Consider the following 27,045-nt stretch of genomic DNA (forward strand, 5'->3'; position numbering starts at 1 on the left):
ACAATCCTATAAAAGTAAATAAGCTGGAAATAAATCTCAAGAAAGGAAAAGTACATAACAATCGTCCATCAGCATCAATCTTCTCTCTCTCTGTTTCCCCATCTGTCTCTCTGACACAACCCGGGGTGAAAGCGGAGGAGAAATCGTGCATTTGGATGCAGTTGATGAAGATGACAAGTCTTTTTTTTTATGTGTAAAACTCAGGCCTTTTAACAAAGGCCTTTTGAGCTGCCGTACGCCATGTGCAAATGCCCCCTATCTGGAGGCAGGGAAATGAGACAGGGTTTGCTTTTCTCATAGTGATGCACTACAGGTGTGATTCCATGGGACAGCGTTTCCATGGTAATGAGCTACAGGTAAGAATCTATGGGATGGCATTTCTGCGTCAATGGGCTACAGGTAGGAATCCATGGCAGGGGCGTAAGAGAAGCCTAGGAAAGCCTCGGCCGCCTCTGTGATGCTGGCTGTGACTAAAGCGCTGTCCGGGGAGCAGCCGATTGAATTCGGCACCGGCTCATCGGTGAACTCAGGGTCGAAGTGCCGTAAGTCATTAGGCCCTGTCTGAAACAAAAACACATCAAAATTATAATTCATTGATAAGATGCTGAGAATATTTGCATAGCAGGATTCTCTGCATTCTCTTATCACAAATCAGCCAGAATAACTAGGTCCATTTATCTATAACACCCAGTGCTAAGTGGTAATAATAACGCAAAGTCAATGCAGAAGTGGAACGTACCACGTTGGGGTTGAAGGGCGGCGTGAGCTTCTTGGCATTTAGATCATCCCAGTTTATGGGAGAGAAGACAATCAGCAATCATGTAAAAAGCCAAGTACTCAAGGCAATTCCAATTCAATTAAACTAATGAGTTAAATACATTCAATTAAAGACATGAAATCAAATTTTTTTTCTGGAATAACTCACCAGGCCATATAACATTTCATACAGCACTGCTCCCAAACACCACCAGTCCACCGTCCGGTCATACGGCTGCTTGTGTAACACCTCCGGTGCCAAATACTGCAAGACAGAAGGCGAAACATCAAGATGAGTTAGCTTACAGACTGCAAATGCAGTTGCATTGTTTGAAAGCAACCGCTTAAAAGTGAATGTTATTTACCTCTGGTGTTCCACAGAAAGTTGATGTTGTTCCATTGGGTTCTATGTTCTCTTTGCACAGGCCGAAGTCGGTCAGGATGATGTGTCCTTGAGAATCCAAGAGAATGTTCTCAGGCTTCAAGTCTCGGTACACTATGTTCAGTGAGTGCAGGTACCCCAAGGCGCTTGCGATCTCGGCTGCATAGAACCGTGCACGTGGCTCCAGAAAGCATCGCTCCCGTTGCAAATGATAAAACAGCTATGGAAAGACACAGAGAGAGAGGAGCCAGATTAGGCTGTGAATTCCATATCCTGAATGGCATACTTAATCAAGGCTTTCTAGACTCCAAAATCCCGAACAATGGCAGGAAATGAGAACGTACCCCCCCCCCGCAGCCCCTCAGAGACGTCTGTTGAGTTAGACCGAGTCTAAACCATCATAGCTGCTAAATCTGGCTCCCCTACCTCACACACTTTCCCCTCCCAGCCATTTCCGGAGGAGAGTTTCCTATTCAGAGCCCAGCCGCTCCTCTTTGCTTCTCATGACAGGATATCCCTTTTCTGTCTGCATCTACCTCACTGTCTCCAACATCTTTGACTATTTTATTTTCTCTTTTGTAAATATTGTTTTACTCCCTACAGTGTGTAGCTTTAAAAAAAGGCAAATGAAATAACGCACCTCTCCGCCATTGATGTAGTCCAGTACAAAGTAGAGTTTATCAGCAGTCTGAAAGGAGTAATGCAGGCCCACCAAGAAAGGATGCTTGACATTCTTCAGTAACACGTTGCGCTCAGACATGATGTGTTTCTCCTGAGGTCAGAGGTCATGATAAGAGGTCAACCAACCATCTAGAACTACCGTGTTGTTTTTAAACACATGCATTCTCCAAAGCCCAAAGCAGCTGACACTAAGGAGTGAATTCCATACCTCTTTTTTCTTCAAGATGGCTTTCTTTTGCAGCACCTTGACTGCATAGAACTTCTCATCGCTCCGGTGGCGGGCCAGAAGAACCTTTCCAAAGCTGCCTTTTCCGATGACCTTGAGGAAGTCGAAGTCTGACGGTTTGGCAGTGGGGTTGGAGGAAGGGCCGAGGTTTATCTGCTGAGAAGGACTTGGCTGGAGAGGAGAGAAAGATGATTAGGCAAATATGATTCACATATTGTTTTGTAGAAAGATGCATGGTGCATATACACACACATGCTTTCGTGACATAAATAAACGCAGATTTACCGGTGGGGAAGGGTTGCTGTTCATCAGCTCAGCATCTTGTGGAGGTGTCAAGTTCAAGATGGACTGAACCTCAGGACTGCAGGAAGAAAAGACCACTGATGATCAGATGCATGGTTTAGCATGACAACTTAGCAAACAAAGAGAAATGTCTGAATATGAGTAGTTATAATTATAGTTATATTATTATAGTTGTAATTTTATATTACTGCAATAATTTGAACAACAATAAAATGTCAAAAAAGTCAATAAAAATTGTTTTTATACATGTTCTATTTTGTAAATAAACACATATTTGTAATAAGCTTGTAAATACATACAATTTCTTTATACATGAATGTATATTTTAAATAAATATGTAAACATTTACATTTTCTTTACAGATTTGCATAAAATAAACTTACTGCTTGCATGCATAAGAGTTTGTGGAAAGCTTCTGGATAAAGTCATTCAGTCCCATCTTTCTCTGTTTCATAAAGGCTGCACATAAAAGAAAAAGCAAAGAGAGAGAGAGAGAAAAGTCCATTAAAAAGCTAGATCACTTAATATTCTTCCCATTCTGTGCTAAAGTTGGCTCAGGAGATTCCATTCATCTGAAAAACAAAGCCTACCACTGAGATTAGCTACTAGTCCTCTTGTTTTAGAGTAGGTCAAGTCTGGAGCTGGGACGCCCGTCTCCGTTTGGATTGTCATTGCTGTAGTTTTCCACTCCGTGCCCGCAACCAAAACGACACAAAGCGCTACTGAACTCCTACACTACTGTTCCAACTATTTAAAAGGCAGGGGGAGGAGGCTAGAAATTGCGTTCCGCTAAGAGGCGTGGCTTGGCGTGCGTTCTTAGAGAGGAGGCGTGTCCTGACGCAAGTCTCTGTATGCGAGGGCGTGGCCTGGCGTAGGTTCTAGCGGAGTCAGCTGTGACGTCTATGAGGGGCCAGCTGTGAGTGAACGAGAACGTAACGCCGCAAAATCTGATGTTATGTTACATACAGTTGAAAACAAGATCTTCCCGGATCTAACAAGCTGAGCAGGACTACATGTTCTGTTGACAGGAACGTCAAAAGGATTCAAAATTGAGTCACTGTATTTCTCTTTTATAAACAAACCTGCCGGCCTTAGAATACAGTCATAAACAGTCTTGCTACACATTCTCATTGCTACTTTATCGCAAGAGTAAACAATGTATTCAGTATGTAAGTGTACAAGTGTAAAGATAAAGCAGAAAAGATTCGGTTGATTCATCACACCTGTTCAAAAGACCTCCCAAAACAACTGCTATCCACGTGTGCACAGCTCTTTCAGGCTTTACCTCACTTTTTTTCTCAAAGCCCCATTTTAACCGTCGTGACAGATGACGCATGAATGAGACAAAAGCAAAGGGACTCGAGCCAAACTTCAGCACTCACTGGAAAAGTACTGACTGGATTAACGGTGAATAACCCGTTCTTTTGTGTGGGGTCTTTTTAATGAATCGGTTGAACTTGTTCACTAAACAGTCCGAACGAGTCAGTCGGAGCCGTTATCGAGTCTACTCACAACTAACTCACTGAAAGAATAACGTTATTAAAATGCAGTAAACGTTAAATATGCGGATACACATTAAGAATTTTAAGTACATTTCCACACCGCGATGTCAGGGTGTAAAAATATCATGACGTAAAATAAGCCGAATCTGTTTTTGAACTGGTGTTCGAAACGAACTGTTCGAAAGAACCGATTCGCGGAAATGAATCAAACTTCACAGAATTAATTGCTTCTAGGAAAATTCAAGCATTCTTCTTCTGCTTTCTTCCCTTCTGTCATTTAGAGCCCGTATCAGGAAATTTACATTAGATCATGAAATGTCCTAGTTTTCCACAGTTATGCAACTCTATACCCCAGCAGACTATAACGTCATTTAAAGTTACTCATTCAACTCATTAAATTATAATAAAAGCTCAGAACCTAAGCCTCAAAAAGATTTAAACTCATAAATGGTTGGGTTGTGGCAAAAACCATTTTGACGTTAACCGCTTAGTTTAAGATGTAATGCTTGTAATTACAATGTATCTCATTTTGCAGCATAGTTTTTATACAGTAGATCGTGGCACTTAACCCAGCACTGTAGAGCTTTACAACAAAACACATTGAAGTCATCAGCTGTTCTCACGCTAGTATTAGTAGAATAAATTAGTTCCAGTAACCGAACAACACTGAGTAAATATATATCATGCATACATCCCAAAAAGTTGTTTCACATTGTTCATGATGCAGTGCATGGAAAGCATTAAATAATACAACATGAAGACTACAATAAACAACATGCACTTAATACGTATTTTTTCTTTTTTGGTTCTGCTTACATGTTGCTCAAACATGTAAGTAATACATGTTTGTACATTACAATGAGTTATACTGTTAAATAACAATTTTAACGTAGAAAAAGGTTGAACGCCCCTTCCAGATGTTTAAATAAACCGCTATATAAACTTTATACATATCACTGGTTTATTATGATTAATGGGTTTTTGAGAAAAGTACAAACCTTTAAGTTCCGCTGAAGTTCTCATTGTGCTGTAAATCCTGACAAGTCTCTTATGAGAGCCAAGACTGACTAACGTTCCTTATGTTTGGCAAAGGCAGAGCCAAGTGCCTTTATCAGACTAAATCAATATAGATATGAGTAAGGTGTTAAAACCGGGTCACTGCCCCTACGGTAACACACCTACAGATGTCTCCAGTACACCCTAATTATAAGCGGACACCTCCAGTGGGACGTCATTTAAATAAAAACAGTTCCATAACACAATTTTTCCGCGATAAATTCGGCGGGATTCAACTTACATGACAGCGGAGAAGTTTTGTCTTTCATAGGGTCAGGAAAGAGCGTAAAGTGCCGCAGACACGCTTGATGAGAAAGTTTGGAGGTGAAAGAATTTTCTCAATCCGCCGCATTCCATCAGGGCTGATCTGACACCGGATATCTGCGGGGCGGAGTCTCTCCAGCCCTCCAACAATGTGCTGCACTGTTTTCATGAGAAGCTGAAGCTAAATGAAAACTCTACCTGAACACAGTTCTCCAGTTTTTGGGCATCATTGGCGAGTGCAACTCGATTGAGACCGATAAAGAGACTTTTAATGCGGATATTGAGTCCTACAACTTTTTCTCTTTTTTTTTTTTGCATAAAAGTTTTGTATTCTTTATGTTCTAATTAATATAAGTTAGATAAAGCAAACACCTCCTATAATTATCCACACCTCTCCAACACTAATTACAGTAAAGCATGAAAATGATCACACACAAACTACTCAAACACACAATCTTAAGACTGGGGCAAGTTTCACACTGTATGAGGTAAGTCATAACGGAAACTATGATTATTACTAGTTGGAAATTATTACAAAAATGATTATTATATTACAATAGTTTTAATATAGTATAATGTAATATATATTTTAAACATAAAAAATATTTAAAGGGGTCCTATGACGTGATTTCAAGTTTTCCTTTCTCTTTGGAGTGTTACAAGCTGATTGTGCATAGACAAGATCACCCCTTTAAAATATAAAGCACTGTTTTGGCCAAAATATATTTTGTTGTTTATTTAATTATAATTTAGCAAAGCATGAAATTGATTACATATAAAATACTCAAACATAAAATTATTATTATATTATATTATATTATATTATAATACAGGTTTAATGTAATATAATAAAATAATAACCACAATTCATAGCTAAATTGTAAACATAAATGTAAAAATATCAAAACATTGTTTTGGCCGATTGGATAATTGTAAAAAATTCGAACAAATTCTAACAACTTTCCTGTGTGTTTTAGTATGTCGTCGCTGTCATACATTACACTCCTTGCGGTTCTCTATATTTCACAACAGTTTTACGAAATGTTTTGAAACTTTTCAACTAAGTTCTCAGTTCAATACTCCTAATTTAGATTCTCTTCCCATTGTCTCCTTGTGCTCATCATATCATCCAGATTCTGGTCTTTTCAGTCTCTAATTTTTTGTGTAAATAGGAAGTGAAATAGAGGTCTAGGAGAGGATAGAGAGACAGAGAGATCAACGGGGCTTCAGTCCTAAGTGTTTATAAACACTTTGTTTATTTATGTAGGAAGATGGGGATTACGTAAAATCGTATTTAAATGCAGCTAAGCACTCAATACAGGACCCAAACATTATGCATACTAATGTGATCTTGGATCATACTCTGGTTTCAAGAGCATTATGCAATTTCCTTCACACATTCACATGAATGCATACAAATATGTGCGCACACAAACACACCTGCAGTGACTCTGTCAAGAGAAACTCTGGAGCTTATGAGATAATTTAGACAAATTTAGACTATGAGTAATGTAATATGAACACAAACAAATATATTAAAGATGCAGCTACTGTAGGTACAGATTCTTGTGCCTTCATAGTGATTGTACTACATTACTCAATTATGAGACAGCTAAATGTCAGTGATTGCAAATTCCCTCATCTCCAGAGTGCTCTATATTTTGGCATTTTTCGTTAAATGGGAAAGCACATTTTATCCAGCTGACCAGTCCCAAGAGACTCTGACTCCTCAGGACCCTGTCCTCTCTGTACCTGTCTTGGATTGAGTGTTAAAGGGTTAGTTCACCCAAAAATGAAAATTAGCCCATAAATTACTCACCCTCAAGTCATCCTAGGTGTATATGACTTTCTTCTTTCAGACGAATCCAATCGGAGTTATATAAAAAATTGTCTTTGATCTTTCAAGCTGTTTCATGCCACTCAGCAGGTTTTCACGAGAATTACCGGCGCATGCGCAAAGCCGACCTCCATATGTCATCCGCCCGGAACTGCTTCCCTTTACAACAGTGAGCGCAAGCTACATTAAAGTGATTATTACGTTTTGAATATGGATATTTTTCTTACAAAAACACATTGATTCGCTACAGAAGGCCTTTGTTCACCCCCCGGAGCCGTGTGAGACACTTTTTTTTCATGGATGGGCGCTTTTTATTTAACTTCTTTTGGACTGAAGCATGCAACACCCGCTGAGTGCCATGAAACAGCTTGAAAGATCAAAGACGATTTTTAATATAACTCCGACTGGATTCGTCTGAAAGAAGAAAGTCATATACACCTAGGATGACTTGAGGGTGAGTAATTTATGGGCTAATTTTCATTTTTGGGTGAACTAACCCTTTTAAGTTACAGGACAAAAAGAAAAAAAAACTTTCCACAGAAATAAGATAAAAGTATTTTTGCATTTGCCCTTTTTCAGATAAGCTTATCACCCTAACCTTTAAAAGACTGGTAATATACAGCCATGTCATTGCGAAGGAATTTGTAGAAATCTTCTATCTACAGCATCAGCAACAGACCATTTATGAATGAGTCATTAATTATGGGCTGTTTGGTCTTGAAATCATGAAAAATAACAGCTCCCTTGTCACTTCTCATCTACATTATAACCAAACAGAAACTTTTTTTTTCTTATTTTCTCACCAAGGATGCATTTATTTGATACAAATACAGTAAAACAGCAACACTGTGAAATATTATTACAATTTAAAATAACTTTTTTCTATTTTAATATATTTTAAAATGTAATTTACTTCTGTGATTGATTCCTGATAAATAGAAAGTTCATAAGAACAGCATTTATTTCAAATAAAAAAATTAAACTGACCCCAAACTTTTGAGTTTTTTATAAATTCCTTGATGAGAAAAGTTAAACAAGCCCAAAATAGAGAAATCATGGCAAATTATGTTCTATCCTTTAAAACTAAAATGATTTTGTTTTCTTTAAAATCATCCTTTAGGGAAAAGAAAAATTCCTGTAGTAAAAAAAAAAAATCACCCATACACACAAAATCATAATTCGCTATCAGTGTCAGGGGTAGTTTAGCACATACAATGCATGTTAAGAAGCACTTGATAAATGTGTGTGGTGTGTTTCTACCATTATTGGGTGGCATTGGGTGCTTGTAATTGAATAGTGTAGGAGTGATTTATTCACAGAAGTGCTGTTTTGAGCACTTGCCTAAACATTGTTATTAAAGGTTCAACTCTAAGCCTACAAGGATCAAGGTGATTATGGGTTATGCTTATACAAGCAAGAGAGAAAAGCAGGGAGAAGAAACAAAACAACTCAAAAAGAAAGGGAAGGAAGTGCAACGACACAAAAGGAGAAAGATCCTGAAAGAGTTATAAAGGTGAATGAATGAGAAAAGATATACAAAAGAGAGGGAGAAAGTACGGAAATAAGGCAATGAATGAAAGAAAAGACTGGTGGAGAAATAAAGACAGAACCTACTGGTGTCAGATGGACAGCAATAATCAGAGTCAGGGTGTCCATGGTAGTAAAGGTCCATTGCCTGGGAAAAAAAAGAAGTAATGTAGGTCAGTGCAATGTGTCTTCAATGAAAACACTCTTTTGTTCTCTTCGTACCACATGTCTCTTTTGACCTATACACAAGAGGTCTTCTTCCTTGAATATTATAACACTGAATATTAGAATTAGGACTTTGGTTTATTAATAATGTGCTTTAGATTAGTCACATGGAAGATTTTCAAACAGTTTTATCACGCATGCACACTCATCAGTGAAATTAGGACTTTCAGATGGATGAAATCTACTATCTTAATCTACTGCTTGCAAAAAATGAAATCATGTGACATCTGGCTTGCAGTTTTGCACCCAAGCTGCAAGCTTTCTGTATGAAGTGAGTGAGAGCGAATGAGCGACAGCTTGGGAGAGAGAAAGACAGAATGAGCAATTTCCCAAATCCACTTCTTTAATAACCTCTCCCTGGAGAGCCGGCATCTTTGCACGTGCACCTACGCTAATGCACCTATGCTAATCTTTCCCATCCCATGTGTCTCACTGCTCTTTTATCTTGTGTAAACAGCTAAGTGGCTAAAATTAAGTTCAGGCAACAAAGAATGAAGAAGAATGGGAAATGAGCTCAAAATTCAACAAACAATGCTTCCAGAAATGTGTTTTCTATGTTTGACAACCAGAAAGCATTAGTAACTTGTTTTTGTGAAATATTGCACTTTGTGCTGTAATTGTATGGTATATTTTGTTATCTAATGCAATGATACATGAGACATTTGTTTGTGTGCTGACCTGTGTGCGCTGACGTGGTTGCCATGCCTCCTCATGCCCGTAAGTGATGAAAGGTCCGTTGCAGATGCAACATTCCAGCAGTACGGGGCTTCCCAGCAGTGGTGACATCGTCCAGGGGCAGATCACATGACCCTCTGATTCGGCCTCCTTCACCTTACTATCATTGTGATGTCGACTGAGCATCTTCCATTTTCTCACCTTTTGAAAAAACACAAATGAGGTAAGCTATTGCACTGACATGGCCTAGTAATAAGTAATTTATTTGAGAGGATTCCAAACTTTTCAATGACAAGGACCCTTAAATATAATAAAAATATATCCCCTTGCAAGGAACACACTTCTTAAATTCTATATCTAAGACCTGTGTATATTGTGTGAGAAAAATAGCATTAAACTATAAAGGCAACATTACTTGTTTATATATATTTTGCGTTATATTGTTATTGCACTGAAGCCAAAAGAAATGATTATATGTTGCTGTTCAAGTCTGTTCAAGGTTAGGTTCAGTAAGTTTTTTTTCAAATATTACAGAAAATGAATACTTTTTATTCAAAAAATATGCATAAGAGACTGATCAAAAGTGACAGTAAAAACCTTTACATTTGATATATTAAAAAAAAAATGAACTCATGAACTTCAACTTCAATCATCATTATTGGTTTCCTCACAAATATATCAAGCAGCACCGTTTTCACCGAACTATTTCAACACCAATAATAAGAAATGTTTCTTGAGCAGCAAATCATAATTTTTTAGAATGATTTCTGAGGGATCATGTGACACTGAAGACTGGAGTAACGATGCTGAAAAATACAGCTTTGCCATCACAGGAATAAAATACATTACATTATATAAACATAGAAAACTGTTGTTTCTGCTGTTCACAATATTAGTATTTTTACTGTATTTTTCATCAAATAAATGTAGTTTTGGTGAGCATATGAGACATGTTTCAATATATATATCAGATCTTACCGATCCTAAACTTTCGAACAGTGTATTTTCTGCATTTTTACATGGCTGTGAATAAATCAAAGTATTTGAAATTTATGACTCTTAATTAATTACTTCTACTTTCAACATGTGCAATTATTCTGCATGTGCATTAATAGTAATATTGCAGATGTATGTATGTATATATTGCAGAAATTGTCTGTGAATCCCCTAATTTAGCTCATGTTTTTACCAAAAAGTGACTCAGAGTACACTTAGCAAAGGAACAATCTCTCTGAAGTAATCTCAATCTTGTTCAAGGCTATAATGACAATAGATCATGGATTCACTATTGCAAGGTTAAAATAAAAAGTTTAGTTACCAGCTCAGACTTTAACCACTACGTCACAATACCCCATGAGTAAGCATGATGCGCAAAAACAGCACAATAAGTGGCACAGTAAAGTATAAATAGAAGCATTTTGTCATCAATGCTGCAACTCTTGTCATGCGCTTATTTCAGTAAATAAATAATCAAGTAAATCGAGACATAAATCATCTCAAATCAAGGTTTTAGGGGTGAAATTCACTAAGAATATATAACGCTAATAGCTAATAGTTCATTTGCATGAGCTGACTGCATTGGTTTAGCACCTGATTCACAGGATAAAATACCTATTTTTGGATTTAAAAAATACCTATTCAAAAGTGTCTGTTTAGCAAATTTTCCCCTAAAGGCCATAGGACTAGATCTAAATTTGACTCAAAGACAAAATGAAGTGTGTGTGTCTGTGTAATTGTGCTGATAAAAGCTCAAGGGTCAGTGAAAGACGTCACAGCAGCAACTCAAGCTTATTCTATAATCCACAATAATCAGAAGGACACACACTGACACACACACTTTGCTCTTTAGCCTTTGATGCCAAGAATGAAGCACAGATTCCAGGGAAAGGTGATCTTGGAACTGTAACTAGCCTTTCTTAAGGGCCTAGTCTTGTGCACACACTCAGCCTGGCCCAAATATTTCAACATCAAAAGCTGCCGATTATGTAAGTGCACTTACAGGAAAATGTTAAGATAAAAACATGGTTAATCAGCAGCTCTTCCCTCCCCTGTCCTCCAAACAGTGTGTGAGTTGGCATTTCGCATGCAAGGTTTTGCACTGCTATTGTAATCTAAAATCTCTCTGACAGTATTTACCAGGCAGAGATTTTCTAGTCAATACAAAGTCATTATATTTCCGAAGCCCTGGGCTGTGTTTGTGTCTGTTTATGTGTGTAGCCAGGGAGGTTAAATCGCACACTATAACTATGTTTGAGGAGATTAGACCCAAACTCTTGTATGGGATTGGCCTATGTGGAATTCCCAAAAGGCTTCCTCCCTCTGCATCCCATCACGAAACCCAGCTGGGAACAAACGCTACTGAAAATCCCATTTCCTTAGCCTGTCCTGCACAGATGTCCTGTGATGTATAAAATGTTCCTAGCAAAAGTATTAATTATATTAAAAAAATAAACATGTTTATCTGTACTTAGCATCAAATATTTTCAAATAATACCAAAGTAAATGTAGTTGCTTTGCCATTTGCCATATTTTCAACAATTTTAGTTTCATATTTTTCATACTTCATAGTTCACACTTTTAATACATTTTACTAAAATACTTAACATTTATTCTGAATTCATAATATGTGCACAATTTAAAGATTACACACTTTAATTACAGTAAAAACAGTAATATTGTAAAATATTACTACAATTTAAAATATCCCCTTTAAATGTTATCTTAATATTTTTTACATGTTTTTAAATATATTTTAAAATTGATTTCTGTGAAGGAAAAACAGAATTTTCAGGAGCCATTATGCCAGTTTTGATCTTGCATGATTTTTATTATTTTCAATGTTGAAAACATTGGTTCTGCTTAATATTTTTGTGGATACATTTTTCTTTTTCATGACTCTTTGATGAATTTAAAGAAGAACAGCAGTTATTAGATTTTTTTTTTAATGTATGAGCCTTTACTGACACGTGATCAATTTAATGCATCTTTGCTGAGTAAAATTACTGATACTTAACTTTTAAACAGTTGTGTACATATTTTATACAATATATTACATTAAAATACATCATATTTAAGTGTATACATCAAACTAAATCTATTCTATATAACATTTTTAGAATGCAGTTTTTCATGCCCATAAGAGTTTTTAATAAGAGAAATTTCATGCCCATAAGAGAAATTAATTTGTCACACCACAGGACCACTTCAAATGAACTCTCAGAGGCTAAACATGATTAAAAACTGTGGAAAAGAGAAATTGTGACCAATCCCAGCACCTAAGATTTACACCCTTATTAATACAAAATTTAACTTGACATTGTGATGTTAATAAAAAAAAACAACAATCATGAACACGTCATGTGTCAACTACATTTTATTGTAGTTAATAATTAACTACATAACTATGTAGTTATAATTTCTATAAAGGCTAAAAATATTTTTTGAGCGCTTTAGTGTTTTAGTGTTCTTGTCTATCCAACCCAAGTTATCTAAATCATGACATACCATAAAGCTAAGCTGTTTTCACGTTACGCTATTTTAATGAATGCAGACAAACCCTGCAATTAAAAGAAAAAAGAAAAAACATTTTAATTGTGAATCAGTTTTACCTTTGAAAGGTTTAGCTCAATACAGTGGTCATTTTTGCCCCTGAAGAATAGTGAAGTAAAGCCCTACACACTAAATCCTGTAAGCATAATTAAATCTGCTCTGAACCGGGAAAGTATTCCATTCCCACAGAATAAGCATTACTTCCCTCCTAAAATCTAGCCCGCTGTGCTTCTTTGTAGGAGGATTGCGGAACGATTCAGGAAAGATTACAAAATGATTCAGGCCTTTTCTGCACCAGTACAAAGCTCTCTAAATATAATCGCCCCTTCAACACGATAGCGGAAAATATATAAAGTCATGAACTTCCTTAGAAGAACTTCTACCCAGCTGACACTGCTGGCCCACACTTAGAAGGTGAGAGGGAATTTGGCTCGGAGCCACCCTCGACTGGCACAGCACCAGAGTTTGCATGCAACAGCATAGTTAAGGGCCGGGCGAAAGACAAGGGGCCCAAAACAGAGATAAAGAATCACCTGAACCAGAGCAGGAGCTCTGACTGGAAATGACGCTGATGTTGCCATTTTAAGGGCTCTGGTGACAGCACTTCTGTGTGGCGTGTTTTTCCCTGAAACCTAGTAACCATTAGCCTCATTAACCCCAACTAGAGATTCATAGGGGACAAAGGGTTATAATGCCAGAGACGAGACGCGTGAACAAACAGATAAAAATAGTACTTTGCTAATTGGCTGTCAGTCCAGAAGCCATTATTGTATAATCCTGATGCCTTATACAACACAAATGCTGTTTTGTACTGAAAAAGTCAGAGTTATTATAATAATAACCAACCAGAGTTATTATAGTTAACTAAAACCATTAAAACTGTTACTTCAAATGAATGTTAACTGAAATAAAACATAAAAAGTGTAAAACTTATTTTATTTCAGCTAGTTGCCAAAGCAGTTCTCATTTTCATTTAGTTTAACTTGACATACTAAAATAACTGAAATAAAATTGACTAAAAACTATAGATATATTTAAGTAAAAATCAAATTTTTTATTAAAATATTTGTAATAAAAAAAACTAATTAAAATGTCAAAAACATAAAAAAAAACATAAAACTTTAACTAAAATTAAAAAGAAAAAAAAAATCATTCTAAATAATTAAAAAACTGTATTAAAATATTTGTAATAAAAAAAACTAATTAAAATGTCAAAAACATTAAAAAAAAACATAAAACTTTAACTAAAATTAAAAAGAAAAAAAAAATCATTCTAAATAATTAAAAAACTACAACAGAATCTCAGTGATTCTAAAATCACACTAACAAAGTCCACAGCATCTCAGCAGGGTTAGGATCCGTTTGTTTATGCGACCATTCAAAGCTCTGGAATTCCAGTCACTGACATCAAAACAGCTTTGAATTTACGAGAACTAATGACACATGCTCTGGATTGTGGACAGATGATGGCAGAAGTGTGTGTTTTTGTGGTTGTGTTTGCCCAGGGGAACATTTTATAGCGCAAACGTTGCTCTTTCATGGCTCAGGAGACATTTGTTTTATTGTATTATTGTTGTCTCAGATGTTTCTCCTGAGGTAAAATAGAAATAGAAGAGAATAAAGCAATAAAATTAGCATATGTCAGATCACTAAGTTTTGGGAGAGTTCATTTTTACTTCAGATAGAATCTGACATTTAGAGGAGACATACAGTATGTCCCTTTCTCAGGGGATAAATCTAAAACGGAGACTTGTGCAAGTTTCTATTTGTGCTCCATTTAATCCCATTGCCATCTAGGAGAGGCAATTGAGAATTTAACAGGATCACATGTCATTTTTTACCCTATGGCATTCTTTGTTTTGCAGAACGCAAAAGAAGATATTTTGAGAAATGTGTTGGTGGTCTTTTTTTTTTTTTGTCGATACAATGAATGTCAATGTGGTGTTGTTTTGGACACCACCGACTTTCACTGTATGGACAAAAACAGTTGAAACATTCTTAAAAATGTATTATTGTTTTTCAACAGAAGAAAGAAATTCATAGAGGTTTGGAACGACATGAGGAGGGTGAGTATTTACATTTTTGCACAAACTCTTCCTTTTAACAAAAGTTTCTGATTATATTACTGTCTAAAAGAAACAAATTAGATATTAAAAATGTCTAATTTTGTCAGTTGACCACTTTAAACCCTCTACATTGAAGAGTTTAATCAGTCATAAGCAATCAGACAGTTAATATAATCATCACGACGGGAACAATCTGCTTCATACAATAATTATTCAGCAGATCCTCCAAATAAATCACATACGATCTCATCACAGGCTCACCGAAGTACCGAAGGCCAGCGCAATGTGGTCAATCAAACTTTATGCTCATTTCAACCCGGCGAAACCTGGCACTATAAAAACTGGCTCTGCGTGTGTGCGTTTGTGTGATCCGCAGACCTCATGAGCGATGAGTCATCGGCGCAACCCCCCACTCCTCGCATCTTTCTGCCACATTAATTCCACAAACACACACAAATACAAACAAGCACACAAAGCCACATGCAGAGCGAGAAGGAGCCCCACTGCTCTCCATATTTTCACAGGGCGTGAAATAAAAATCCTTCCAGGCAACAGCTACTGTAAAACACGATCATGTTCCTTCTAAAGAGTCAACAGAACAAAATAAAGCAAACATAATACAGATCCATCACAAGCCTGGGTTACTGGGGCCGAATTTGGAAGGACTTTAACTATAAAATCAATCCTCAGCTGTTGCTTTAGCAGAATAATAATTAAAAGGATGACTGAGTAGCGATAGATCTGAGCTGACAGTGATGATGAAGGCTGAACAGAATTAGATATTACTCTCAGGTTGCTGAATGAATTCAGTCATTCATGATGCCACTGTGGCTCCTGCGATTCCGTCATTCGCACCCTGAAACACGTTACATAACTTCAGCCTCGAGACCGACCGGACACAAAATGATGTGTCATCTCTCTCGCTTTTTCACTCTCCCATAATATTTCCTCTTCTCCAATTCTCTCTGTCAGGACACATATATGTTTAACCCAACCTAACCTTGATACACAAGCCGCCCAATTGTAGCTCCTACACAGAATTCATGAATAAAACAGCTCAGGCATTAGTTCTCTGGTTATTTGAGAACTGTTTGTGGCAAAGCAGAGGAGAAGTAGGCAAGAGGTTATCAAATCAATCAAACACAAAATTCAACCAACCTCAGACGGCTACAAGTTTAGCCGTTGTTATGTAATCGACACTGTCTGTCTGTCTATCTATCTATCTATAGTGCTGCAAATACACCAACATATAAGAGAAAGCAAGATATAATACAGCTAGGTTAATAGGTTGCATAAAATAATAAACTTAAAATTCTAAAGATGGAAATCATATTAGTTCAGAGGTTTTCAAAATTAAATATGACATTTGTAAGGGACCCCTTTACTAAAAAATCTGCTCTGTAAAAAAATAGTAAGTGTCATATTATAAAAAATAAAAGTAAATCAAATTATTAAACAATAAATTGTTAAAATATAAATTTAGACTTATTTACTTTGTATTAAATATTTATATGAAAATATTCAATAAATGTGTCAAAAAGTCTTTGTATTAAAAATAATTGTTATATTATATTTGTGTTCTATATCTTATATATTACAGAAACAATTTCAGTTAAATTAAAATTTATTTGTATAGCACTTTTTTATTTTGCTTGTGTTGTGTTTCATAAAAATCCATTTTATTTTCTCTGAAATTTTCGACTTACACTCTCAAACCCCCTTGCAACTCCTGAATTAGTTTATTTATCACAATATCAGATTAATTGAACTTTAAATTTAAAATATTTTCAGTGCAAGTAAGGAATTTGCCATGTAAAATGAACAAAATTAATACAATTGAATTAACATTTCAGGTGTTTCTTCAGGTTTTCCTTTCTCTGTTCAAAACGTTTCACAATTTTTTTTTCCTTGAAAATAATGTTTTAATTGTCAATTTGGTACACAATTTATAGATTTATGCTGTGTCCTCACATCACATTCCATTAGTCTTTTGCAATGTCCAAACAAAAGCCTGTTACTTCCTGATTTAACTGAAGTAATTCTGTAATGTTTTGTAATGTTAGTTGGTTTGTGTGACTGTAAAACATTCCATCATGTTTGATAAAATCACAGAAATCGGTATGACATTAAAATTTCAAATTGACACCTTATGCAAGCTAACATTATTCCTCACTGAGCAATGCCTAATTTTAGCTCTTAATTTCCATTCTGTTAGCTTCCAACCTCATAATTTTCATGCCATTGTGTAATTAATCAAATTATATGCTTCTGCAGTTAAAGTACCACAGCACATTTCTGAAAGTTTGCTAAACAAATGCTTCCCTAAATAACAACACATACAATACAATGTATTTCAAACTGCCTGTCTGTTACATAAATTGAGGGCACATATAGCGAGCAGTGATACTGTAATGTGTGATCTCCCTCTCTCCCTCTCTGCAGGGATGACTGAGATACACACTCCATCTGAGCTCTGTGTCATCTCTCTAATACTCACTGTCTCTGAGAGCCAATCAAGCAGTCAGGGGAGCAACTGTGGAAGAAAGTAAGAGAGCGCTCAACTCAGCTAACCCATAGTCCAACCCTGAGAAGCTGTTTAGCATTGCTAAATGGAAAGACAACATGCTCAGCCTCTTATGCATCCCTACGGCATGCAAAGATTAAAAGCCTGCACCGCAAGGGATCAGAACAAACAAGCAAAATGGGGGGAAAAATGACATTAAGAGCATTTTTGTAGGTCCTGAAGTATGGATGGTGTAGAAATGATTAGACCCTGTTTATGATTGCGATTCTCTTCATGTCTGCTGTAAACTGATATCTGAGGTTATTTCAATCTGAATCCTTACCAGTCACTACAAAAAGTTAATTACATCAGTTTCTTCAATTTCTATTTCTATAGCTCTTTGTTTTACTTTTTTTATTGTATTTTTAAAAAATTGTATAAAATCTTTGTATTTTATATATTTTCTTATAAAATATTGGTGTTCCATATCTTATATATTACAGAAACAGTTTGAGTTCAATTGAAATTGATTTGTATAGCACTTCTTTTTTCATTTTTTTTGCTCATTTGTTCAATTGTTTCATAAAATCCTTTTATTTTCTCTCAAATTTTCTACGGATCGTCTAAAACCCCCTGGTGGGCCCTGGTTTGAAAACCCCCAAATTAGTTAATCACAAAGTCATATTTAAGTGAACACAGGGACGTTTTTTTTTTTTTTTTCAAGTGGGTATTTTGCCATGTATCCAAGTAAAATTGGCAATTTATTAAAGAATATCTCAAATGCTTTTTGTATGTTTTCCTTTCTCTCATTAAAATGTTTCAAACTAATGTTTTCTTGGGAATCATCTTTTAGTTGGTCTAAAAGTTTCTTCAATTTTTATCCGAAAGGTCTAAGTTCCAGTAAAACACCGAAAATATCCGACACTGTCTATTGACAAAAACTGCAATTTTAAGATTGAAAGTTTAGAATCACTCCTGAAGAATGAATATATGCATGAATAAACAATTAACAGATGACGGAAAAGTTAATGACCTTGCATGTCTTGTTCTTGTCTGTCTGGCAAGGTGTGCATGGGGCACAGGGCTGACAGAGAGGGCTGGGGGGGTGAGGGAGGTAGTATCCTCCAGGACTGTAGTGGCAGCAGCCATAAGGAGCTGGGAAGTGTGTGTACCACAGGTCCTGGCCTTCCTGACATTTCGGACATGGAGACAGGAAGCCCTTAGCCTGCACCTTCTCCACATTCACCTTCGGATTCCTCATCCACCTGCGCACCTGGAGGCAAAACATGAAAGAGTTTTACATCTGTGCATTATATAATGAGTGGTGGTGCAAGTTGATTCAAGGCTCAAGGGTTGGTAACCAGTAAGTTGGTGGTTAACTTGACCTGGAGTAGGAACCTAACACACTAAGTGCAGGAAACAAATTCCACTGGTCATGTGGCGATTGTAATACATTTCCGTGAAATGCTTATGAAACCATGTGTTGTATTAACAACATCTAGAATAAGTATGTTGGGTGTAGATATGAAATCCCAGAGGAAAGTGTTATGCTCATATGTTGCTCGTTTATAGCTCAGGATATTTAATGGCATTCTCAGAAACATTTCTCTTAAGAATCAGCTTTTCATCTGATATTCGTCTGAAAACATCTTAGAATACCTGACTTTAAAAAATAATGTAAAATACAATAAAAGTCAAATAAAATTATTTATATTTATATAAATATATAATGCTCAATAGTACCAAGATAAAATAATGTAAAGTATTAAAATAGTATGACATAAAATTATATATTAAATAATTAAATAATTAAATAAATAAATATATATATATATATATATATGTCTTGGCAAATTTGAGCAGTTTTGTTACGTTAACATCTCTTCTGATACTGCAGATGAGACATGTGACACTGCATAAGTGAAAGTTTCAATCTACACCCCATTTAATATTAAAGAGATCTTATTTGTGATTTTCCTGCATGTGGGATGGAGTATTTTTTTCACAAAGGCTCTTGTGAAACCCAGTTGTCAAACACCATGTTTTTCAAAGTAGACAATTATAATATTTCATCATGTGAAAACATCTTGAATTGTTTAAGGCAATCTGTGAATATGAATTTTGGATTGGTGCATTTGCTCCTGTATTAAACGAGGCGTCTCAGGGCCATACCCGAGTATGTCTTTACAAGCTAAACAATGAAATCTGAAAGGCATCCTCCAAATCACCAGCAGTGACTGACTAAAAGAGGCAGGGCACAGGGTCGTATGTCTTCTTTGTAGTTTACAATGTATTTAATGACTTCAATCCCTTGAGTGAAAAGCAATTTTCTAGGCCCCAGGAAATCCTGGAACTCACGGCGAGCACAGGCTGAGAGATTTCCACTTCTCACTTCATTTCATACAGCTGCCAAACAGCCAGATGAAAAAACAATCTCAAAGCTCTATATGATCAAACCTTTGTCTTTTTTTAGAACGAAGGAAACAATGGAGAAAAAAAATCCTGAAATGAATGAAATCAATGCTTCCCAATGTCTCGCATACATAAACAGTTACAGCATATAGTCACAGATCCTAACAATTCACTGCTCTCTTCCTGTCTCTCTTCTTTGATCGGATTTTCAAAGTTATGTCATCGTATGTTGTCACTGTGGTGGTACACTAGCATTCAGAGTCTCGCTGCTTTAAGCTTCAAAGACCTTACCCTTCTCTTCTTAAAAGAAATATTCAATATTTTAAATATTACAAAAAGACGAATAATAAAATTAAATCTCAGTTAAATCTAATCAATAATTTGCCATGTATTAATTACATTTAGTCAGTTTTAATGAACAAAAATAATATTTTGTCTGACAAGAAATTAAAGCAAATATTCAAAGATTTTATATATTAATCTTGTCTCATCTCATCTCATCTGACATGCTGCGTTTTTTGTGCAGTAGCCATGTCAGTGTGTTATTGTTATGATCTGCATGTCAGGCACATGAATCATTCTTTACAGGAATCAAACACTGAAGCAATGGCAACTCAATAAACCACTCCAAATACACGCTCTACTGATCACTCAGCAACTCACCAAACTTTAGTCACTAGAGAAAAACATCAGTGTGTGTGTGTGTTGCCCAGTGCACAGAGCAAGTTAACAAACCCACAAGTCAAAACACACAGTTAATGCAACACACGTACGAGACAACACTGCAAGCTGACCTACAAAAGACAAACATCAACCTTGGCACTGTAGAAGATTCTTTCTCTCTCAGTCTCAGTGTACACATAAATACATAATAATCCAACAAAACCATCTCACTGAGTCACTCTCTGACACTCCATCTGCTGTGTGTGTATGTAGAAGTCTGGACTCAATCCCAAACCACACACACTTTCTCGCCTATAACCTAAACAAATACATTATATTTAAATAAATAATTCCAAACATGTTCAGATTGGCCATTACAACAGTCACAAATCAAGCTGTAATGGCAATTTCGTTTTTGTTAAATTGCAAACAAAAGAAATCCATAAACAGTCTCAACACTAATGTCAAATGAGATTGAAAAACGTATGTACATATTCACAACTGGACGTCAATCTCACAGCCATGTCACAAACAGCACATTATGTATATATACCACAACCATATTGGCTACTGCTGATGTTAGAGGTTTTTAAATATTGATTGATATTGGATATTTAATTGTTTATGCTCATTTCCCCTATTTGTACATTTAGATTACCTTTGTTGTCATCTAATGCTCACTTAATCTTTAAAAGCAATAATAATTGAATAAAATAACAATAAAAATTTGATTTTTTTATTTTATTTTAGTTTTATATATATTTTTTACATATTTTATCTATACATTTTATATTTTTTTTAATCTATTTTTTTATTTATTTAGATAAACATTTATTTTATGTTAATAATATTTATTTTATTTAAATATTTTTTATTTACATTTTTTATTTACTTACCTACTTATATAAAATACTATATAATTTTAATATTGCTCATAATTTTGCTCTGAATTTTGTATCCCTATCCAAAAATGATTGCAAATAACCACAATGTAATAACTACAAATAACTACAATGTAATACATACATACATGCATATATTTCATATACATAAACACAGATAAATATACATACTTCACTTCCTCCATAGAGAAAAATACTTTTAAACCCTTAAAACATTTCTGTGGAAATGACTTGAGCCCGATTCAAACTAAATTCGTCCACCGTGCAACATGTCAGAGCATATGCATTACCCACCAGGCCACGTCTCCAACTGAACAGCACTTTTAAGTCTCCACAAGCCACAGAAGTTCTACACCCAGCATTCTCACAAACTCACCTTCCTCTTGACAAACTGGAAGGCAGCGCACTTCTTAAAGGAGAAAGACTGTTTCTCTGCATTATGGACCAGCCTCATGGCCTCTGGCCGGCCCGCACACTCTGCGGACCCCAGCGTGATGCCTTTGAGAGGGACGAGAAGGTGAAAACACCATTATGAGCTCTTCTGTGTTGCCTGAAGCAATTACAACAGCACAAATCTGTGATATCTGTTGCCTGACAAGCACATGTGTGTGTGTGTGTGTGCATGCCTGTGGCCGTACCTGTGTTGTCGTCCTCCTCGGTCCAGGTTGTTATGATTGTCACTGCTGACCGATGATATCAGCGCTGCGCTGATGCCGCGAGTCTGTCCCGATGATGCTGCTGGATTTCACAGCATGTCTCTGCAGCACCACCACTGTGTGAGTGTGTGTGTGTGTGAGAGAGACAGACAGAATGAGATGGAGCCGAACAGACACCTTGTCAATGTGACAGAGAGAGAGTGTTGCAATCAGAGAGGAGCGCACCTTCCTCCCTGCCCTCTCTCTCTCTCTGTAGCTCTTCGTTCTTCTCCGATGGCACGATACACTCTCTCTCCTCCTCCTCCTCCGCCCCTTCCCCGCTGTGTTTTCTGCAGAAGCAGATGCTCTCTCCATCGCAGCGTCTCTCTCTCCATCCCACCCTCCCCGCTGCTTTGATTGTGTGAATGGAAGGATGGGCGAAGGATGAATGAAGGCTGATGGATTGGATGGGTGTGTGTTTAGCCTGACCAGTGCCGTTACAGGAACCGCTGCAGTGCTGCAACCCTCTTCTGAATCACACACACAGCATCTCTCAGGCTCTTTTTCTCTCAGTCCTACCTGTCTGTTTTTCTGGATTCTCTTGGTCAAGAATCATTTATGAATGAGCAGGGGTGAATGAGTCAACAGGTTCGTCATCCTGCGAGCAGCGGATGTCACACATCTGCAGGGAGAGGGAATGGAAGATAATGAGGGGGGAATCGATATACTGAGTTAAAGACATAATGACAGAGATCCATCAACTCCTTGTTCTTCTGAGTCAGTGGTAAGTATATCAGGATGTTGACAAAATTCAACGAAAGATTCAAAATGGCAGCATTTGGGGACCTTGTTTTTTTGGTAAATATGTTAATTTTACAAAATAAACCAAACCAAGTAAGTATGGACATTTAGGATTTTCCCTCAATAGATGTTTATAATATATATATATATATATATATATATATATATATAAAACATCTGAGACTGTTGTAACGAACCTTTCATTTTTTTATAACAAAATGTTATAGGCTGTAGAACATTTTGAACATCATGAAAGTATGTTTCCTTAGAATAATGTGCACTCCACATCATTAATTATTATTCATTAAATTGTATAAAACAATAAATATTTATATGTTGTAACTTGTATGCTGTACTATATATATAAATACGTTAAAATGTCTAAAAATGTAATAAAATGTAGAGGTCTGGAAATGTATCTAAAAAGGTTTGAAAGCATGAACTGATTAAATATACTGTATATATTGAATGCAATTTAATGCATAAATGTATTATGTAAATGTAATATAAATAGTAATTAATAAAAAAAGACTATTAAAAATAAGGCAAAAGAGTTCATAAAAATTTTTTAAAAGACTATAACAGAGATAATAAACAGACAAGCAAAAATAGCAACTAAACTGTCATGGCATGAATTAATTGAGAATTGTTTATGGATTGACAGTTTCAAGTAGCCTGGCACTGTGTGTAGTGACTAATTTTTATTCATCATGCGAACACAGCTGGCAAATAATTTTTGTGAAATCTCAGTGGTCATTTACTTGATTTGTGTGGATGACAAACCTTGTGTAACCTATATGACTCATAGCTCTAAACCTACATCAAAGAAATCTGAATCCCACACACACACACAAAAGAAAAATATTTTCTTCTTTTTGGAGATGACAGAAAGATAAAATGCCATACAAATTTACAGATAAGGAGACAATGCATTTCCCATCTTGACTGTGAGAGCTGTCTGATTCACTATAACAGACTGGATCCTTTTATTCGAGAGCCAACCTGAGAAAGAAAGAAAAACATCTTTCATCCTGGACAAAAGAGGTATTCATTTTATGCATATCACTGATCTTGCTGTCTGCTCTGCCCATTCAAACCCAAAATACCCTGCAAAGAGCTAGAAGCCACCAAAGAATAAACTGCTGTTGGAAAATATGATTATTATATGCGTTTCATGGCTCACGCTCTTCGTTTTTCATAAAAAACAAAAAAACAGGTGATGCATCAGTTTTAGCAGTGAAAGGAGTCTCATATAATCTGTCTGATATAATCAGTTGCTCCGTGAAATATGAAACGTAGGAAAAGCGAGCGATTTCAGATATCCATAAGTCAAATAAATCTGCATAATTTCCTGGTGTGTTATTTGGAGAAACAGCTGCTTCACATGGTATAAGAATGACCCATTAGACCACAGTATTTTTTTAGACACCAACCTAGGTTGGATTATTCCTGGTTATTATATTTTTGAGGACAGACAATTAGTTAAAACGTTTAGGAAAAGTGCACACACAATCTGGGTTGACTTTACCCATCAAAATGCAGATTTGCGAGTGGGAGCACATCTTTTAAGTCTTTACAAATATCATTGCCATTGGATTGTACCTTTAATCAATCGATATCTGTATACATATATTTAGTAATCAGAGTGTAGCAGTGTAGCAGAGGGCATCTATTATTTATAGAGTAGTTTATTCATCAGCACACTGGCCATACTGTCCAATGAATTGAGTCTGTCAGGCACACGGCATATACAACCCAAACAACTCCAGCAAAAGAAATGTTTTTCTTCTTGTAAGTATGCAAGATAAGACATTAAAACTCATCATTTTGACATAAATTGACACATAGACCAGACAGAACCTCTATTTCTCTCTCTTGTGCCTTCATATCTCTTTGAAGTGGGTTTCTCACTATAGTCTCAAGTTGTTATTCTGAGATACAAATCCGAAGATCAAAACTATACAGAGCAACAGGAGAGAGAGAAATGGAAATGTAGGAAACTGTAGTGTGAATGTATCTAGAAATGGAAAGGAATTCTGCAATTAATCTAGAGGACATTTTTGCTCGATCAGTGTCTGTTCATAGCTCAAGAGACTGAACAGGAGCTTTCAGTTATGTTTCATACATACTGCGTTTACATTTTAGTCTCTTATGCTGCATTTATTTGATCAAAAATAACAGTAATATCTTTTTGAAATAACTTTTTGAAGTTTGTGAAGTTTTTTCTCTCAGAAATCATTATAAAATGTAGATTTGGGGCTCAAGAAACATTTCTTATTATTATTAATGTTGAAATCAGTAGTGCTGCTTAATTTTTTATTTTTGTGATACATTTTTCAGGATTCTTTGATGAATAGAAAGATCAGAACATCATTTATTTGAAATGTAAATCTTTTGTAACATTATACATTTCTTTACTGTAAATTTGGATCAATCACTGCTGAATAACATTATTAATTTTTGTCAAAACGAAAAATCGCAGTGACCCCAAACTATTGAACGGTAGTATCAACAGATGTTACTCCTAAAATCAGTTTGTTCAAATTGCTTTAATACAGTAAAAGTATAGAGATAATTTAGTCTCAGAAGAATCTGATGAGACATGCTTGAGTTCATATTGAGATCTCTACTAACGGACTATTTCTCAGAAGAAAAATTCAAGCAACAGAAGACTCGAGCAAAAATGTCAGTTTGCTCTCTATTTAAACCCATTGAATCAATTTAAATATTAAGGAGATCACATCTGCGATCTTTCTTTTCTGTGGGAAAGTTATCTGGAAATGAAAAAGACAGAATCTTTCAGAATTTCTCATAAGAGTTGTTCTGGAGATAAATGTTCCCCTCTTCCTCACATCACTTCATATAAATGTTGAGTCATCCTCTGCCATATCTCTCTCTCTCTGTGTGTGTGTGTGTGTGTAGTGTAATTTGAGCTGTGTTTTGTGGAAAAGATTAGATCATTGTTGGAGCGTTTTGGCCTTCAGTACCTCAGTCCAAAAAAACCACAGGGACCATGATACCAACAACATCATCTGCCCTCTTCTCCTCTCCTCTCCTTCCAAATGCTCAGCTTCTTTTCAAAGTTACTCTCTCTCTCTCTAACACAAACACACACACATAAAAGAGAGAGCGTGAGCCTTATAAAATAAACATGATTCTCTGCTCATCTCTCTCTATGCTACAGGGAAGGCAAGATATCTTTGGGGACACAGTTTCTCTCTCTCTTCTTTTTTCTCTCTCTTCCCATTCTCAGAATAGCTTCTTTCCCCTCACGTGCTAATGATGCATCACAGCCAAACAGAATAAGTAACACGTGAGAACGTGAAATCTCACTTTACCAAACCTGAGATGTAAAAAGCATGACATGAAATCAGGCCAGACAGACGGGCGTATCGAATCGGATACATTGGCATAATTATGCATACAAAAAGGGAAAGACGCACAATTTTGCTCCAGTTTTCCATTTAAAAAGTTTATAAGGTAGTGGTACATATGCTAATATAGCACCCAGACTGAAAGAAACAGAGAGAGAGATGGAGAGATGGCAAGGCTGGAAGGTTGACAGGTGGAGTGGGAGGAGTCGCTGTGACTGATGCATTGGCTCATCTTGGTACTAAGTGTGTATGTATGTGTGTGTGTGAATGTAGGATAAAAATGACTGCAATGGCTGATATTTAAGGCCGCTGACAGGAAGGTAAATTAGAAATGTAATCTCCGCACCACAATATGCACATTTTTGTTCATTTATACGCAAGCATTGGCACTTCTCAAAGAAGACAATTGCAGAATGTGGTCTAGAGCAGCTAGCGAGATAAAACCGATGTCGCCGACATCTTTAGCTGAACAGCCAGTATGTGTCAGCGTGTCAGATTTTCAAACATGACAAGTCATTAAGATTCTGAATCTCCCAGGATTCAGTGTTTCTCAGACTTCTGCGGCGAGAGCGAGACGAGTGTGGGAGTGAAAAGAGCAGAGACGTATCGTGATGCTTCGGCAGGGGCATCTGTGAAAGGAGTGTGTGTTTGTGTGTGTCGTGTCTGTGCATTAGAGGTGTGTATGGAAGCACTGACTCTCTCACAC

General features: G+C 36.3%; 1 protein-coding gene across 1 annotated transcript; it reads right to left on the reverse strand.

The window, feature by feature from the left end:
- Positions 1–819: 819 nt before the first annotated feature.
- LOC107671861 (serine/threonine-protein kinase Sgk1-like) lies at positions 820–22,432 on the reverse strand. Its single transcript, XM_016464854.1, has 11 exons — positions 22,168–22,432; positions 21,906–22,027; positions 18,586–18,825; positions 9,438–9,635; positions 8,622–8,682; positions 2,732–2,807; positions 2,331–2,406; positions 2,028–2,216; positions 1,779–1,910; positions 1,122–1,358; positions 820–1,021 (listed from the first exon to the last, which is right to left on the reverse strand). The coding sequence occupies exons 2-11, from the start codon at positions 21,981–21,983 to the stop codon at positions 899–901; spliced, it is 1,410 nt and encodes a 469-aa protein (XP_016320340.1). The 5' UTR covers positions 21,984–22,027; positions 22,168–22,432; the 3' UTR covers positions 820–898.
- Between the last annotated feature and the right edge of the window lie 4,613 nt (positions 22,433–27,045).

The sequence above is a fragment of the Sinocyclocheilus anshuiensis genome, unplaced genomic scaffold, assembly GCF_001515605.1.
Source record: "Sinocyclocheilus anshuiensis isolate Anshui unplaced genomic scaffold, SAMN03320099.WGS_v1.1 scaffold1089, whole genome shotgun sequence".
Classification (NCBI taxonomy): domain Eukaryota; kingdom Metazoa; phylum Chordata; class Actinopteri; order Cypriniformes; family Cyprinidae; genus Sinocyclocheilus; species Sinocyclocheilus anshuiensis.

Excerpts from the sequence above, each read along its gene's own strand:
- LOC107671861 (XM_016464854.1), bottom strand. The coding sequence starts at position 21,983 with ATGAGGCTGGTCCATAATGCAGAGAAACAGTCTTTCTCCTTTAAGAAG. Across the intron at positions 1,911-2,027 it reads CCATCTTGAAGAAAAAAGAG|GAGAAACACATCATGTCTGA; the intron begins GTATGGAATTCA and ends CTCTGACCTCAG. Across the intron at positions 1,022-1,121 it reads CTTTCTGTGGAACACCAGAG|TATTTGGCACCGGAGGTGTT; the intron begins GTAAATAACATT and ends TCTGTCTTGCAG.